The sequence below is a fragment of the Thunnus albacares genome, chromosome 14, assembly GCF_914725855.1.
Source record: "Thunnus albacares chromosome 14, fThuAlb1.1, whole genome shotgun sequence".
NCBI lineage: Eukaryota > Metazoa > Chordata > Actinopteri > Scombriformes > Scombridae > Thunnus > Thunnus albacares.
The window spans coordinates 22,191,430-22,207,249 of NC_058119.1; the positions used below are offsets into that span (position 1 = coordinate 22,191,430).

A 15,820-nucleotide genomic window follows, 5' to 3' on the forward strand; every position below is an offset into this window, starting at 1 on the left:
ATGAACCTAGAAAACATACTCCCTTCCTGTTTTTTTTTCCTAACTTCAAAGGTTCAAGAGGATTAAACAATCTAGTTCCAGCTACGATTGTTCTTTCCGACAGTCACCACCCTTTAATACATGAAATGTGAAAGTCAAATGTATTCTGGTAGTGAAATGAACCCCTTTGTGAAATGAAGTTACGTAACGTTCCCCCCCCAACCTCCACAGACAATGTATCCAATTCCTCCAACATTTTCCTTGTGGAATACACTTCTCAACACGTCTAATTATTATTATAGAGATTGTATAACCAGCAGGAAGCTTGATTTTCTCAACTTGAAAGTGTATTTTGTTAACAAGCGCTAAAATAAGGACTCGCAGATCAGATATAGAACGCTATGAAGTTTTTATCTGAGGGAGCTCTAAGAAATGTGGAGCGTTTACAGTGCTGTTGCAGTGTGGACTCAATTTTTGTGATACAACAATTATTTTCTCGATTAATCGATCAGTTGTTTGATCTATAAAATGTCTGAAAATGGTAAAAAATGGCGATCACTGTTTCCCAAAAGCCCAAGATGCAACCTGAAATGTTTTATTTAGTCCGGAGCAACAGTCGACAACCCAAAGATAATCAGTTTACGATCATAGAAAACTAAAAAACCTGAAAATATCCGGTATTTTTCCTTTAAAAAAATACTCAAAACGACTCATTGATTATCAAAAATAGTTAGTGATTAATTTCCTGTTATTCAACTGATCGATTACTCGACTAATTGTTGCAGCTTTAGATATAACACCACAAATAAACTGTTTACAGATTTGTTTTATAAAGACAGATGCAGTTGAAACAGTTTGTTGTGATCTTAGTTGACAACTTTTCAAGGTATCTTTTCAGGAGACATACAGAGCTTTCCTCCATACACATAAATAGTATTATAGAGTCTTTACATGTTGAACAAAAGCGAGACAGTTTACTGCTCGCATTAACTCGACCATGTCTTGGTGATTCTGAGATGATTCAGGTGATCTGTGACGCTCTTGTGTTCAGGAAAATTGGCGAATTTGGCCTCCTTGATCTTGAGCCAGTTCTGGGCTCTGCGCTCAGCGGCGTGGCTGTACTCCTGCTCCGGAGTCATGTACGGCCGGCTGATCCAGTACTCGTTCTCGGCCTCGCGCTCCAGGTGGTTCAGCATATTGCGTTTCATCTGCCATGTGATTTGTCGTGGACGCCGATACTTTCCGATCCACTGCTTCCCGGGGATGCCTTTCCGCAGCAGGGCCAGGGTGAGGAACATGATGGTACTTTATATCTAAAAAGAAAATAAAAACACACAGGTACAAAAGATTAGTGACTGCTGTGATAACAATAGTACCGTATGTGCCAGAATCAAACTGTAGGTGTTCGATAGAGGTACATACTGTAGACATTTTGAGGTATTTAGTCCTAATTATGTCACTGTAACAACTACAACATCAGCACAGAAGCTTAATAGTATTATTAAAGGCTTGTAAACTGGTCTTTCTAATTATTCAGGCTGATCAGACGTCTGCTAATGTTGAATTACATGAGTTCATCAAACTGTGTGTATGAACAGGAATGAAAAAGGTGCAACAAAACTAACAGGAGAGTAGAGCTGCGACGATTAGTCAATCAACAGAAAATTAATTAGTGACTATTTTGACAATCGAATAATCGTTTTAATTACTTTTTTAAGCAAAAATGCCAAAAATGAGCTGATTTCAGCCTCTCAAATGTGATGATTTGAGGCTTTTCTGAGTCATACGTGATGGTAAACTGAATATCTTTTCAGTTTGGACTGTTGATTAGACAAAACATGACATTTGAAGACATCACCATGAGCTCTAAGATATTTACAGGCATTTTTCACTATTTGTATTATTTTACAGACAAAGCAATTATTCATTAGTTTCAGCCCTACAGGAGATTAATGGAGTAGTCTATGCACACCCACACAGCTCTGAGAAGAGGTCTTATCAGTCACCGCAAGTGAAAACACCTGTGTGGGTGCATCATCAGTGTGGAGGCACTTTAAGAAATCACCATGCCATTAAATTCTTTTTTTACAAAAATAAAATTAAGCCATTTAGAGAGACAATTAAATGGAAATAAAGACAATCCTTTAGCGTGATTTTTGTGGCGATGGGACTTATAATTCTGAACAGGAAACTTCTAGTTTTACCATTATAAAATGTTATCATATGGCCTTGACATTCACTCTTACATACTGTATTACACTGTGATTAGTGTGCATGTACTGTTTACTACAACCAGAGAGGAATTTGTCCTCTCTGTTAAGCTGCAGGTCATGAGTCTGGCCTCCTTCAGCTCACTTGAGGATGAAATGCTTGCAACACGTCAGATAAGAGACATCATATAAAATAATAAAAAAAACCTGCTGAGAATCAACTGAGAAGAAAGAAAAAAACCTGGAAACCGTTTATCCCAGATAATACTTCATGAGGTTGTGACCTGAACTTTAGGAACTGATTAGGTTACTAATTAGTGAACTGTGGCACATCAAAGAGTCATGGCTTGTGAGAATTTTACAGCAGTGCATGACAATGACATCACATTACAACTTTAGGTAGGTTATTGTGTAAAAAGTCAAAAATGTGACATCATGTTTAATGGCTGTAACAACTGTTAAATTTTTACATGATACATGGAAAAAAACTGGTGCTGCTACTGTCAGTACCTGACAATGTAGTATAATACCCTGTATATTTGTTTACTAACATTTATTCTATTCTCTTTTTTATCATTGCTCTGCATGCTGATAAATGTTATCAATAACTTTGTCATTTTAAATCTGATATTCTTTTTTTAAGGTGACTTTTTAACATGTGTCCAGGTACTACACATGAATATAAGTATGAACATATATATATATATATATATATATATATATATATATATATATATATATATATATATATATATATATATACACATAGCCTCTTCTCCAACTTTAGCACATTAACAGCAATGTTTATTAATGTTCACTGCCTCTGTTAACTAAATAGGTAAATAACATAAAATAATTCTGGGTACATTTGATTTAAATAGGTTCTTGAGCAAACACTGACAACAATCAGTATTTTAGACCAGACACTTTGGGTGCGATACTCATAATGCCATACTATTTAGTATGCCAGAAAAATATTTAGTATGTTCCAGTACATAGTATGTCAAATGCAGTACACAAAAGTACCAGGTTGTGTTACTATATATCCGGTCTCATTTTGCAGAGTGCAAGCCAGCATGCTTTTCTGGCTATTCTGACCCACACTGACAACGACGGAAGCCGCAATGACAGATGAAGTAGTATGTCCTAATTGTATGCATACAACATGCATGTAAGGGCAACTGTAGTGCATACTAAAAGTAAAAAGTAGAAGAATACACAGAGTTTGACTTGTAATAGCAGGAGAAGCACAGGTGAAGCTGATAACATTAACGTTGGCTCACCTCCATTAAAGTGACCCAGTAAAACACACCAGTTGAACCATCATACAACCACAATATGTATCAGGACCCTGGACATGACGCACCTTCATCAATTGCAGCCTATCTCAAATTTATTAGTTTCACCTGTGTTTTACCTGTTATAACATGCCAAAATCTCAGCTGTAAAAAAGGTCTACTGTAAATGTCAGGAGATTGCATGAGTTTTAAAAGAAAAGATGCATCACTCACCATAACATCCTTTAAAAGGTCAACAGACTATTAAATTAGTGTTCCCACCCTCTGCTGAATAAAGCTTCGTTTATTTACGTGAAGTCTCGTTACACCCGTATCATGAAAATATGACCTCAATATTAACTTGCAGAGACAGTGCTGCAGTGTGATGTTAGCTTAGCTGTAGCCTAACGTTAGGGACCAGGGGCATGCTTCAAACTCACACTTTATACCGACAGAAATACATTTGTTCCTTACCTCACTCTCTAAATATGACAAATCTAGTTCACTTTCCGACGACAAGATGAAAAACGCCCAGATTCAGGCAGTTTGATGAGACGGGGGCCAAAGGAAACGGGGTAAAAATGCGAGAAGTGAAGCGAGGGTATCGTGTCTGGATGGTAACCATAGATTTGCGAAGGTCTCGCGGGATTTGTACGCGTTACTCCTTCATTGTGCGCGTTGTTTGTCATTGTACAAAATAATTGTCTTTTATGGTGTGACAACGCTGCGGTTAAGATCTGGTTAGGTTTAGGCACAAAAAAACACTTGGTTATGGTCAGAGAAACATCATGGTATGGGTTAAAATGATCACTCTCGCGAGATCTGTCGCAAATCTAGGGTTACCATCTGTGTCATTGAACGTATGTCCGGCTTGTTCTACGGTGTGGGAGAAGGCTCATACTCACAACAAGCGATTTTAATCTGCGCGAATTTAATAAGAACCAGAATCTGTTTATGAGCCAAGCAGGCAGCATAAAAATAAAATAGAAGAATAACAATATAACAAGAGTGAGGTAATGCTACTACTACTACTACTACCAGTACAACTACTACTACTAATGATAATAATAATAGTAATAATGAAATAATAAAATGAACAAAGTAGTATTAAAATTAATTGAAAATTTTAAGTTTAAAATCTATTTTACAGAATGGAATAACAATAGTTTTGAAATGGGATATAAAGAAGATGAAATATTGACTGTACAAAGGAGATATGGACTGTGCTGCAGACCAAAAAATGGGGTCAAGTGCAAAAATTAAATGTGACATGTGCAATAAATAATTAAATTATGTAACACTGGAGGTTGGTACAATGTAAAGTCCAGTGAAAGTGACCTGCTGGTGAAGGTTTTTATGGATGGTTGTTTGAGTTCTGCCGCAAATATGGCACAATTATATAACTGAATAACATTACAACTTATTGACATAATTGTGTTTCTTTTCACTTTTATTGTTCATTTTTGTCTTGTAAGTCCATTTATTTAGTATCTTGTGTCACATCCCACAGTTATGGATGTTTATGAGTTAGGCTACATAAACACTTATTTCTCCCTGCCTCCTGCCTCCAGGCCCCTCCCCCTCAGGGCAGATAAGGTGGCTTGTTTTGAAGAACATTTCCTCATTTTCCCCAGATTGTCCTCAGCTGATTTCCCTCTGCACACAGTCAAAATGTTTTTCTTCGCAATGTTTTCAGCAACCACCTGGACTTTACTGGCTCTCTTTTTCGGCTTGTTATTGCTGTGAGTAATTTCTGTACTTTTTTCTGCAACTTGCAGGCATTTTTATGGCCGATCTACAATCTTACCATGGTGATTGTTTGTCAATCTGTTGTTATGTAATGATCCCTGCTTGTGTAACAATTCTTTCTTATTATAATGTAGGTATGGCATTTGGCCATATAGTTTTTTTAAAAAGCTGGGAATCCCCGGACCAAGGCCTTTGCCTTTTGTTGGAACACTGATGTACTTCAGAAAGGTGACACAAACACACACACACACACACATACACATACACAAACACAAATCTTAGTTGACTGATTTGACAATAAGAATTAGATTTGAGGTCTTTATAATGTTCTCATTGTGTGTAAATTTGATTATAATAAAAGCTTTTTTACTCTTTTAGACCATGAACAGTGGTGGAAGAAATACTTAGATTCTTTACTTAAGTAAAAGTACCAATACAACAATGTACAAATACTCCATTACAAGGAAAAGTCCTGCACGAAAAATCCTATGCAAGCTAAAAGTACATAAGTATTAGCAGCTTGATGTAGTTAAAGTATTGCAATAAAAGTAGTGGTTTGGTCTCTCTGACTGATATATTATTATATATGACATCATTAGATTATTAATACTGAAGCGTCAATGTGTAAGCAGCATGTTGCTGTTGTAGCTGCTGGAGGTAGAGCTAGTTTCAACTACTTTATATACATTTAGCTAGTTTAGTCCAGTGGTTCCCAACCTAGGGGTCAGGCCCCTCCAAAGGATCACCAGATAAATCTAAGGGATCGTGAGATGTTTAATGGGAGAGGAAAGAAGAAAAAACAAAGTTCTGATACACAAATCTGTTTTCAGGTTTAGGACTTTTTCTCTAATCTTTGATTTCTGGTGAAATATTGGATCATTTGAACATTTATTGAAATGAAACCATGTGAGAAGTTTAGAAGGAAAAATCACTATTTGGTGGAGCTGTTAAGAACTCATAGACATCTGAAATGTGACCCTGACTACACACTGCTTTTTGTAAGACATCAAAAGCCAAAAAGGTTGGAAAAACACAGGCTTCATCTTCAACAATGTGTTGTGTTTTAAAAGCTTGTTATATTATTCATTGTATAAAAGCATAAAATATAAATACTCAAGTAAAGTAAAAGTGCCTTAAAATTGTACTTAAGTATAGTATTTGAATAAATGTACTTTGTTTTTTTCCACCACTGACTATGGGACACAGCAGTGCTTGGCAGTTTTCGCTTGCCTTATCAATGTACACTTAATGAGTTTACTCGTACCTGTTGGAGCCTCTGTAGCCCTTTAACCTTTTCACCCTTAAATTCATGTTCCTGCTTTTAGGGATTGCTTCCCTTTGACCGAGAGTGCCAAGCCAAGTATGGAGATGTCTGGGGGTGAGTTGTGTACAGATATATGTTTATATGTATATATGTATATATATGTATGTGTGTGTGTGTGTGTGTGTGTGTATATATATATATATATATATATATTGGACTTGGACTTTGGCTTTTCCAGTAGTGGTACCATCAGGTTCACATTTGTGTTCTTTATTGAAATGTCTCAAGACATATTGGATGGATTGCTGTGGAATTTTTGGTTGAGACATTCATGATGAATTTTAAATATTTTGGTGACTCCCTGACTTTTTATCTAGTGCTGTCATCAGGTCAACATTTCAATTTGTCCAGTGTTTTGATTTATGAATAAATAACTGCAAAGCTGCACTGTGTGCTTAGTGCTAATTAGAAAACACCTTACACTAAGATGGTGAACATGGTAAACATTAATATTATAGCAGCTAGCATGAATGTAGGCTTTTTTCCAGTAGTTTTGGTCAAGTTCCTATTCATACACTCAGACACACAGAAGCTGGGCATTTCAGCCATTTATGCCTTATTTCTCATTTGATTGCTAACTAGTTTTCACATGCTCTCAAATTTTGTGGATTTTCCACCAAATTAGTTTTTCAAATTAGCTGAGCTACTCACATTTGCCCGTAGCAAACTGCAGAAGTGCCCCCTGGGGTACCTGTAACCTTGGTTGGGAATCACTGAGCTAGTGCAAGCATAAATAAACTTGTGTACCTGTATCCTAATATATGACGGGGACATAATAATGTACATAATTATAAGGATAACCAGTGTTTATTGTGAAAGGATATCCTGCCACAGAAGAATAAAGACATTTCTTTCCCTGTAGGAAATGGCTAAAATGTAGATCAATACATATTTAATCCTGTATTTAAGCTCACGTGGATGTTTTATGTTTTCATGTTTAATCAATAGCCCATACTTCATACTGTGATGTTGTGTTTTTGTGCAGGTTGTTTGACGCACGATCACCAGTTATAATGGTGTCAGACCCTGAGATTATTAAAACTGTGATGCTGAAGGAGTGCTACACTGTGTTTACCAACCGCAGGGTAAGAGACTCATCTTGTTGCTGGTATTCGTGTATTCATCATATCATGTTCAATGACCTGATAACATTTGCAGTGAGTTTCTATTTCATTATGTATTTGTATTTGTTGTTTATCACATTGCAACTCTGGGAAGTCCATGCAGCACTCTGCAAGTAAGTTGGGGAAAGTTTACAGTTGGCCAACACAGGGTCCTTTTTTCTTTGCAATTACAAAAGTGGCGAGACACTTTGGAATCACTTCTTTATATTTTACTTCTTTAAATTAGCAGCAAATGACTGTGTATGTTTTTAGACTGATGTGGATATGTGAACCATATTGTGTCCACCCTATCAGGCCGAGGACTATTTCATAATTTTAATTCATATCTCAATCTTGTTTTGCTGAACCATAAGGTACGGAAGGCAATTACGCTCATCTCAGCTTGGATTTGTAGCTACATCCTGTAGTTCACAGTCGGAGATTTATGGTCAAGGATTACACCAGACTGTACACACAGTTTCTGAGACAGCTGGAAAAAAAACAAGAAACACTTTTCTCTGTTTTGTAAACGACATAGGGAAATGAAACATGCTGAATTAGGGAAGTAAGATTCTAATCTGTGGTTTTAGTAAAATGTACGAACTAGTACATAAGCATAATTTAGGAACAACTGACAGGTAATGCAAAATATTTAGTGTTTATTTAACACGTCGTGAAGTGTGGGACTGTTGCCTGTGTAGCTCAGGGCAGAACAGAAGCTGCATTATATGGAAAACATCATTTATGGGCGCCTGAATACTTACACTTGCAAATAACCATGGTGCATATTCAACATGGCTATGACACCAGGACTATTGTGTGTTCATGTGAAGTCCCTCCAGTAATACTGCAGCCAGAAGCTTTATTTCTTATACTGGTGCTACACTGTGGAACAGCTTACATAAAAATATCAAGTTGACAGAAACAAAAGGGACTTTATTCAGGGAAGTTTCACTGAGAACCAAGCTCTCTTTTGTAGGAATAAAAAATCTGAGAGTTGATAGTTTGACATTTTGGGAAATGACAGTTCATCATTTCACAGGGCTTCATTTGCCAAACTATTTCTCGCCTCTGAACAGTTGCTAGGCAACCAGCAAGACTCCAAAAAGTCACTTGTCCAGTCTTTGTGTTAAAGGATAGGTTGACAGTTTTTCATGTCTGTCTTAAAACAACAGTCAGGTGCCCAAATGAACAGTGAAAGAGGTTTTCCTCACTGATCATTCCTACTGTTCATACTGGCTATTAAAAGATCCCCTTCAAACAAGCTTTCCATGTAAGTGATGTGGGATAAAATCCACAATGTGTCCACACAGTCATTTTGTGTGTGCAAAAATGCATTTAAAAGTTTATCTGAAGCTTATATGAGGCTTCAGCAGTCTGAGTTAGTCATATCAAGTAGATATTTGGCACATTTACAGTCTTTTTAGCATCAAATTCCCTCTTTGTGTTTCCTTGGACAGTGTTTCCCTGTTTAGCTGCGGTGGAAGTATAGTAATAAAAAGAGGGACTTTGGCACTTAAAAGACTGTAATGTTGAAAGATATCTACTTGATTTGACTAATTTGGACGCTGAACCTTCATATTAACTTCAGATAAACTTTTAAATACATGTTTGCACAGAAGGAGGACTGTGGATTTTGACCCCCATTACTTACAGTGTAAGTCCATTAGGAAGTGTTATGACCTGGCTCAAGAGGCCAAAACATAAAATTATATATTCATATCATTTTATGTTGGAAATACTGTATGTGTTCTCAATATGTTATCCCTTTGGTTTGGTGTGTCCTGTAGGTACATAAATATTCAAATCAAATAAAGAAAATTGTATGATGATTCAGCTCTGAGCCAGAAAACACTCTTATTGTCAGTTAAAAATTAGTTGTGTGATCTGAGTAGAAGAAATGTCGGAGGAAGCAAATTGAACAAGAATCAAGTTTCTTCTAAACTGTACTCATGTTCACAGGATAATACAGTGTCAGGACCTCTGGATGATGCAATTACAACAGTTAAAGATGAAAGATGGAAAAGAATTCGGAGCACTTTATCACCGTGCTTCACCAGTGGAAGACTGAAACAGGTTGGTAGCATATCTGAGCGCATTAACCACCACATAGACCAACTGAAAGAAGGTGCAAAGGTAAATATGTACAGTACATTATCAACATCACACAACTCCTCTTTTTTGAAGGTGTTTCCCATTGTGGCTCGCTATGCAGACCGACTCATTGAAGGTCTTGGACAAAGAAATCTGGATGAACCCATCGATATCAAACAGTATGAAGTTATTTTGTTTATATGCCAGTACAAGATTACATTGTTTCTCATAAAAAATAAATGAATATGGCATCAAGTATCCCTGTGATTTTTTTAAAAGAAAACACCTCTCTGTTTTTTCTGCTGTAGATTCGTGGCACCTTACAGCTTGGACGTCATCACAAGTGCATCCTTCAGTGTTGAAGCAGACTCCATCAACAATCCAGATGACCCCCTTATTGTTCATCTCAAGAAGATTCTTAACTTCCGTTTTTTAGTTATCCTTATAATAAGTATGTATTGTCAACTCTGTTATAGGTCAAGATCATGTAAACATGAGAACCTTATTATCACTAGTCTGTACATTTTGGTTGACAACACTTTGGTCTCCTTTCAGTGATATTTCCCTTTGGTTCACGTCTTTTAAAGTTTCTGGGTATTGAACTCATGCCCAGACACAGTGTGGATTATTTCTACAACGTCATCAAGAGCTTTAAAGATCAGCATCACTCAGATGAATCTGTAAGTATTTCATCTGTACTAAGTGAAAGGAAAAGTTGTAGAGAATTAAAGGAATAGTTTGACATTTTGGGAAATACGCATAAAGCTACAGCCAGCAGCTGGTTAGCTTAGTTTAGGACAAAGACTGGAAACGGGGGGAAACAGCTAACCTGACTTTGTCCAACAGTAACAAGATCAATCTCTAAAGCTCTTTTTTTGTTTAATCTGTACAAAAAATTAAGTGTAAAAATGAAAAGCTGTGGTTTTACAATGGGTTATGTGTGTAGTCGCACTATTTCTTGGTCAGGCGCAGTTTATTTCCATCAGATTCTGTGACCCAATTAGGCATTTCAGCATAGCATACAAAAGTAATCCCTCTCAGTCATCACTTATGACCCACTAGAAGTATGAGACCCTGCCCTCTGCCTGTATTTTCTTATCATTTTGCTGTGTTTGGGAGGTCTGTGGGCATCAACCTTTGGGCAGGAGTTGTGTAGCCTCCATCCAATAACGGCATGCAGGGTGTGAGGTTGAGACTCATAGTGTAGTGACCAGGTTACATCGCCGTCTCTCTTCTCTGCTCTCTGTTGGTATCATGGATGTATGAAGAGAGCAGGTGCCTGTGTCTGTCTGACCGAGAGCAGGGCTGAGCTTCACACACACACACACACACACACACACACACACGCACAGAGCAGAGAGGCCACAGCAGACAGGATAAAACATGCGGTTCGGCTGCATTCCCACCAAATCTGGCAATGCATCTCCTTCCCGCAGGGTTGTGCGAAGTGGTGGATGTGTTTATTTGTGCTTTAGAACGTAACCGTTGTAACCATAACCGCTCCCTCTCTTCATTCACTCTCTAGCTCGCTTCACCACTGCTGCTCTCTCTCTCCCTCGCTCTGGTGTCGTTGAGCTCGGGAGGAGGGGCCAACTTTGAACGGTGTGTTTACAAACACCAACCGACAAATCCTGCATAGTATACCTTTAATCATACTTTCACACGCATACTTTATTTTTGATAGCAGCTGTTACTGAGAAGGTGCCTCTATGGTATTTTGATAAGTGCACACATTTTGCTAGCTGTGATAAAGTAGCAGAAACTGTAGTGTAAAGGTCTGCATGTTTAGCCCTAAAACCACTCTGGTCCATATCTAGTCGACTCTTTTATGTAAATATAAATCCTCTAATGATGTTGATTTCAATACACCGAAATCACAGCTATCAAAGTTTGTGACCCTATCTAACCACTATAAAGGCACCATGTTTGCTAACAGCTCTTATAATAAAGTATCTGATAAAGTATGATTGCAGTGGAGATAAAGTTTAGCTTAAATTCACAGAATTTTGTGTAACACCAGCCAAGAAACAGTCCAACACATTAACCTGCTGTAAACCACTTCTTGTGTTTACAGTTTCGTTTTTGAAATGGATTAAACAAACAAGATATAACGTGTTAATTAGTGATATTTAGAGGTGCAAGTAGGCAGATTTTTTTTAAAATCTTTGGACAAAGCCAGGGGCTAATTGTTTCCCCCTTCTATCAGTCTTTATAAGCTAACCATCCTCTAGCTTTACAAATATATTTGCTAACTTTTTTTTCTGCCGTTCTCTTATTAAAATAATTACCACCCACATTTTAAATTAATATGTTTTGCAGCAGTTTCTTTTCCATTTGTGTCCAATGTTGAATGTTGTCTGTGCTGCTGTAGGTTCGAGCAGACTTCCTGCAGGTGATGATTCAGAATGAGATACCAGACATAAAGGATGGACAAGAACAGCCAAGTAAAGGTACGGTCGCATCGCAGTTCTTTACCATTCATAATAGTCTGTAGGACACAAACAATCGACTGTGTCACTGTTTTCAAGTTACATTCAATTTCTTCATCTTTTATCAAGTCAAATCAATTCTTGTACAAAGTCAACCGAAGAAAGATAGTTTTCCTCACAAAATTGTTCAATTTTTAAAAAATAATTTAAATTATTATTATTATTATTGAAAAGAATTTCTATTTGTTTCAACTTAAACATGATAAATGATATGTCTACTTTACACCATGAAGAGTAACAAACTTTAAACTTGCCTACTGATCATCAAAGGGAAAATTCACCCCAAAATCAAAAATACATATTTTTCCTCTTACTTGTAGCACTATTTATCCATCTAGATAATTTTGGTGTGAGTTGCCGAGTTTTGGAGATATAGGCCATAGAGGTGTCTGCTTTCTCTCAAATCCAATGGAACTGGACTCAAAGCGCCAAAATACATTTGAAAAAGTCAATAGCAAATGTCTGTTTCCAGAAATCATAACCCAGTTACTCAAGATAATCCACAGACCTTGTTGTGAGCAGTTTCATGTAGGAACTGTTTTCTAAGAGACCTGTATAAAACTAACACCAGGATAAACCCAGATCACACATCACATATACTTGTAATATGAGTTTGACATATTTTATATTATATAAAATATATATTATATCCCCTCAAAGAGAGATTCAAAGTTATGATTTAACTTGCTTTATGAAATATTACTATCCATCATTCATATTTGTGCATATCACAACCTCCCTTTTGGCTAATATGACGCTGCACTACGATTTTTAAAACTGAAAACAGTTACAGTCAGCCTTCATCTCTTTAATTATAATATCTTTTAAAAGTGCACTGTATGTGTTTGACGTGCTCGAGATAAATTTCAAAATGTCTTAGCTTGTGAAAGTAGTTTTCTAGCTGTTGATATGTTTGGTAACTCATTTTTTTGTAGGCTTGACTGAACACGAGATCCTTTCCCAGGCCTTCATTTTCATCTTTGGCGGCTACGAGACCACCAGCATTACTCTCACTTACATCCTTTATAATCTGGCAACCAATCCTGATGCAATGCAGACCTTGCACGAAGAAATTGATGCCAACCTACCGAGAGATGTACAGTAATTCTGCATGTCATGTGTTGCCATTTGTGTTATTTTCTGTGGTCCTGAAGTGAAATACAGAAAATTGTGATTAAATAGTTTCTGTTTAAGTTTATGTTTGATAGCTCTCTTACTTTTCCCCTGTAGGCTCCTGTTACATATGAGAGTCTGGTCGGTCTACATTACCTGGACCAGGTTGTTTCTGAGTCGCAGCGTTTGATTCCCACCGCACCTCGGCTCGAGAGGATGTGCAAAAAAACTGTCCAGATCAATGGCCTCACCATCCCTGAGGGAACCCTGGTTGGGATCCCTGTGTCCATGCTTCACAGGGACCCACGCTTTTGGAGTTCCCCTGAGCTTTTCAGACCTGAGAGGTAACTGCACTCTGCATGTAGGTTTCATTCTTTATATTAATGACGTAAAAAGAAAATGTTTATATGTTCTCAAAAGTTGAATTACTGCAGGAGAAAATAACTTGAGTTTGATACGTTTTTCTTAAATGTTCCAATTTTGGTTCGTTCACTACTGTGTCCAATTAGGGATGACGGACATTGGCGTTGATTAGGAGCAGCGTCACACACACACACACACACACACAGACAGACACACACACACACACACACACACACACACACACACACACACACACACACACACACACACACACACACACACACACATTTTAAGGACAGGTTCACCATTTCAACAGTCCAAATGAACAGTGAAAGAGGTTTTCCTCGCTGTAATCATTCCTCCTGTTCATACTGGCTATTAAAACATCCGCTTCAAATAAACATTCAACATGGAGCCAAAATCCACAGTGTTGCCACACAGTCATTTTTTGCAAAAATGCATTTAAAAGTTTATCTGAAGCTTATATGGGGTCGAACAGTCTGAGTTAATCATATCAAGTGGATATTTGCCACATTTACAGTCTTTTTCGCATCAAATTCCCTCTTTGTGTTTACTTGGACAGTGTTTCCCTGTTGAGCTGCGGTGGAAGTATAGTAACAAAAAGGGGGACTTTGGCACTAAAAAGACTGTAACGTTGAAAGATATCTTCTCGATTTGACTCATTTCGACAGCTGATGATTCATATTAGCTACAGATAAACTTTTAAACACATTTTTGCACAGAAGAGGACTGTGGATTTTGTCCCTCATCACTTACAGTGTAAGTTCATTATGAAGGGAGGAATCATTATGGCAAGAAAAAAACAATTTCAATGTTCATTTGGGCGCCTGAGGGGAACATGAATGTCTGAACCACATTTCATTGCAATCCTTCCAACAGTTGTTGAGACATGTCACTCAAAACCACAAACATCATCCTGTGGAATATCTTAACCTCTAGTTGATGGATTGGAACATCTGGTGAGGTTAAGTGACAATTTGTTAAGGAAGACACCTGTTGGTGGTGATGTACAACCTACAACACTGTTTTCACATTCATCTACTGAAGGGGGAAAGTTTCTCAGTGCCAACCTTAAATCGGAGTTTGTATGTCTACTATAATATGTCCACTATACAACTTATGTAAATGTGAACGTAAAAACTTGAAACTTTCAGTAAAGACATCTGGATTTTTCAAAGAGGGAGAAGAATGTAAGGATGTAATTTGATCAGAAATCAGTACAGATTCAACTAAATGTGCAGCCCTGACACCAATACCTCTGTACCTGACTTAATATACTACATGAAATAATACTTTATGGGATGATGATGGTTTTTACTGACACAAACTAAGCTCTTCTCTCCCAGTGGTGACCTCATGATCCGTCTGTATGCGCAGGTTCAGTAAAGACAGTGGGGAGGAGGTGAACCCGTACGTGTACATGCCGTTTGGGGTCGGTCCTCGTAACTGCATTGGGATGCGCTACGCTCTCCTCACGGTGAAGATGGTGATAGTCCGTCTCCTGCAGAGTTACACCTTGGAAACATGCAAAGACACCATGGTAAGACTTACACTCGACCCACAGTAACACACACTTTCACATGCATGCAGATTGTCATACTACTCTGTTGTTTTTACATTCATTTCCTCCTTTAGATTCCCTTGGAGATTGATTGGAAGTCCCAGCCCAGTAAGCCGATAAAACTGCAGGTTGTTCCCAGAGAGTAGAAAAGCAAAGATCTCTAAATATAGGTTGCTTCTGAATTCCTATCAAAGTCACTATTTTGTATTTGTTTGTTTTTAACATGTGACTAACAGGATGACATTTAAAGTTTGTACCCTGAAACTCATTTTCACCTTCAGCATCTAATTTTTCTCACAGTGCCGCTAATCAAGATGTATTTTATTCACCTTTCTGCTTTTCTGTAAATTATCTTCAATGTTTGAATTTATTGTAATGTTTATAAAAACAAAAGCACGCACAAAATTCCTTTTCTTATTGACTCACACTGAGAGTCTTTTATAACAAAACTATATAATGATATGTTGACTAGCATAAACTGATCCTAACACCCATCTTATCATCTCATTTTGCATTATTTTGCTTTTCTAGCACCAT

General features: G+C 37.4%; 2 protein-coding genes across 3 annotated transcripts; one reads left to right on the forward strand and one right to left on the reverse strand.

Moving 5' to 3' along the window:
- Positions 1-787: 787 nt before the first annotated feature.
- Positions 788-15,212, reverse strand: mrpl57 (mitochondrial ribosomal protein L57). 2 transcript variants are annotated; one of them, XM_044372869.1, is made up of 2 exons: positions 15,147-15,212; positions 788-1,292 (listed from the first exon to the last, which is right to left on the reverse strand). In XM_044372869.1, exon 2 carries the CDS (start codon positions 1,275-1,277, stop codon positions 966-968), a length of 312 nt encoding a protein of 103 aa, XP_044228804.1. In that variant the 5' UTR covers positions 1,278-1,292; positions 15,147-15,212; the 3' UTR covers positions 788-965. The 2 variants fall into 2 exon arrangements, with proteins under 2 accessions (XP_044228804.1, XP_044228803.1); XM_044372868.1 differs by lacking the exon at positions 15,147-15,212 and adding an exon at positions 3,941-4,196.
- LOC122996999 (cytochrome P450 3A30-like) lies at positions 5,043-15,777 on the forward strand. The gene is made up of 13 exons (XM_044372867.1): positions 5,043-5,208; positions 5,350-5,443; positions 6,541-6,593; positions 7,525-7,624; positions 9,605-9,718; positions 9,830-9,915; positions 10,045-10,187; positions 10,292-10,416; positions 12,108-12,186; positions 13,161-13,321; positions 13,456-13,682; positions 15,100-15,262; positions 15,358-15,777. The coding sequence occupies exons 1-13, from the start codon at positions 5,138-5,140 to the stop codon at positions 15,427-15,429; spliced, it is 1,488 nt and encodes a 495-aa protein (XP_044228802.1). The 5' UTR covers positions 5,043-5,137; the 3' UTR covers positions 15,430-15,777.
- Positions 15,778-15,820: the final 43 nt, after the last annotated feature.

Coding starts and splice junctions, on each gene's coding strand:
- LOC122996999 (XM_044372867.1), top strand. CDS start 5,138: ATGTTTTTCTTCGCAATGTTTTCAGCAACCACCTGGACTTTACTGGCT. Junction 5,209..5,349: donor TTTTTCGGCTTGTTATTGCT/GTGAGTAATTTC, acceptor ATTATAATGTAG/GTATGGCATTTGGCCATATA. Junction 5,444..6,540: donor CACTGATGTACTTCAGAAAG/GTGACACAAACA, acceptor TCCTGCTTTTAG/GGATTGCTTCCCTTTGACCG.
- mrpl57 (XM_044372869.1), bottom strand. CDS start 1,277: ATGTTCCTCACCCTGGCCCTGCTGCGGAAAGGCATCCCCGGGAAGCAG.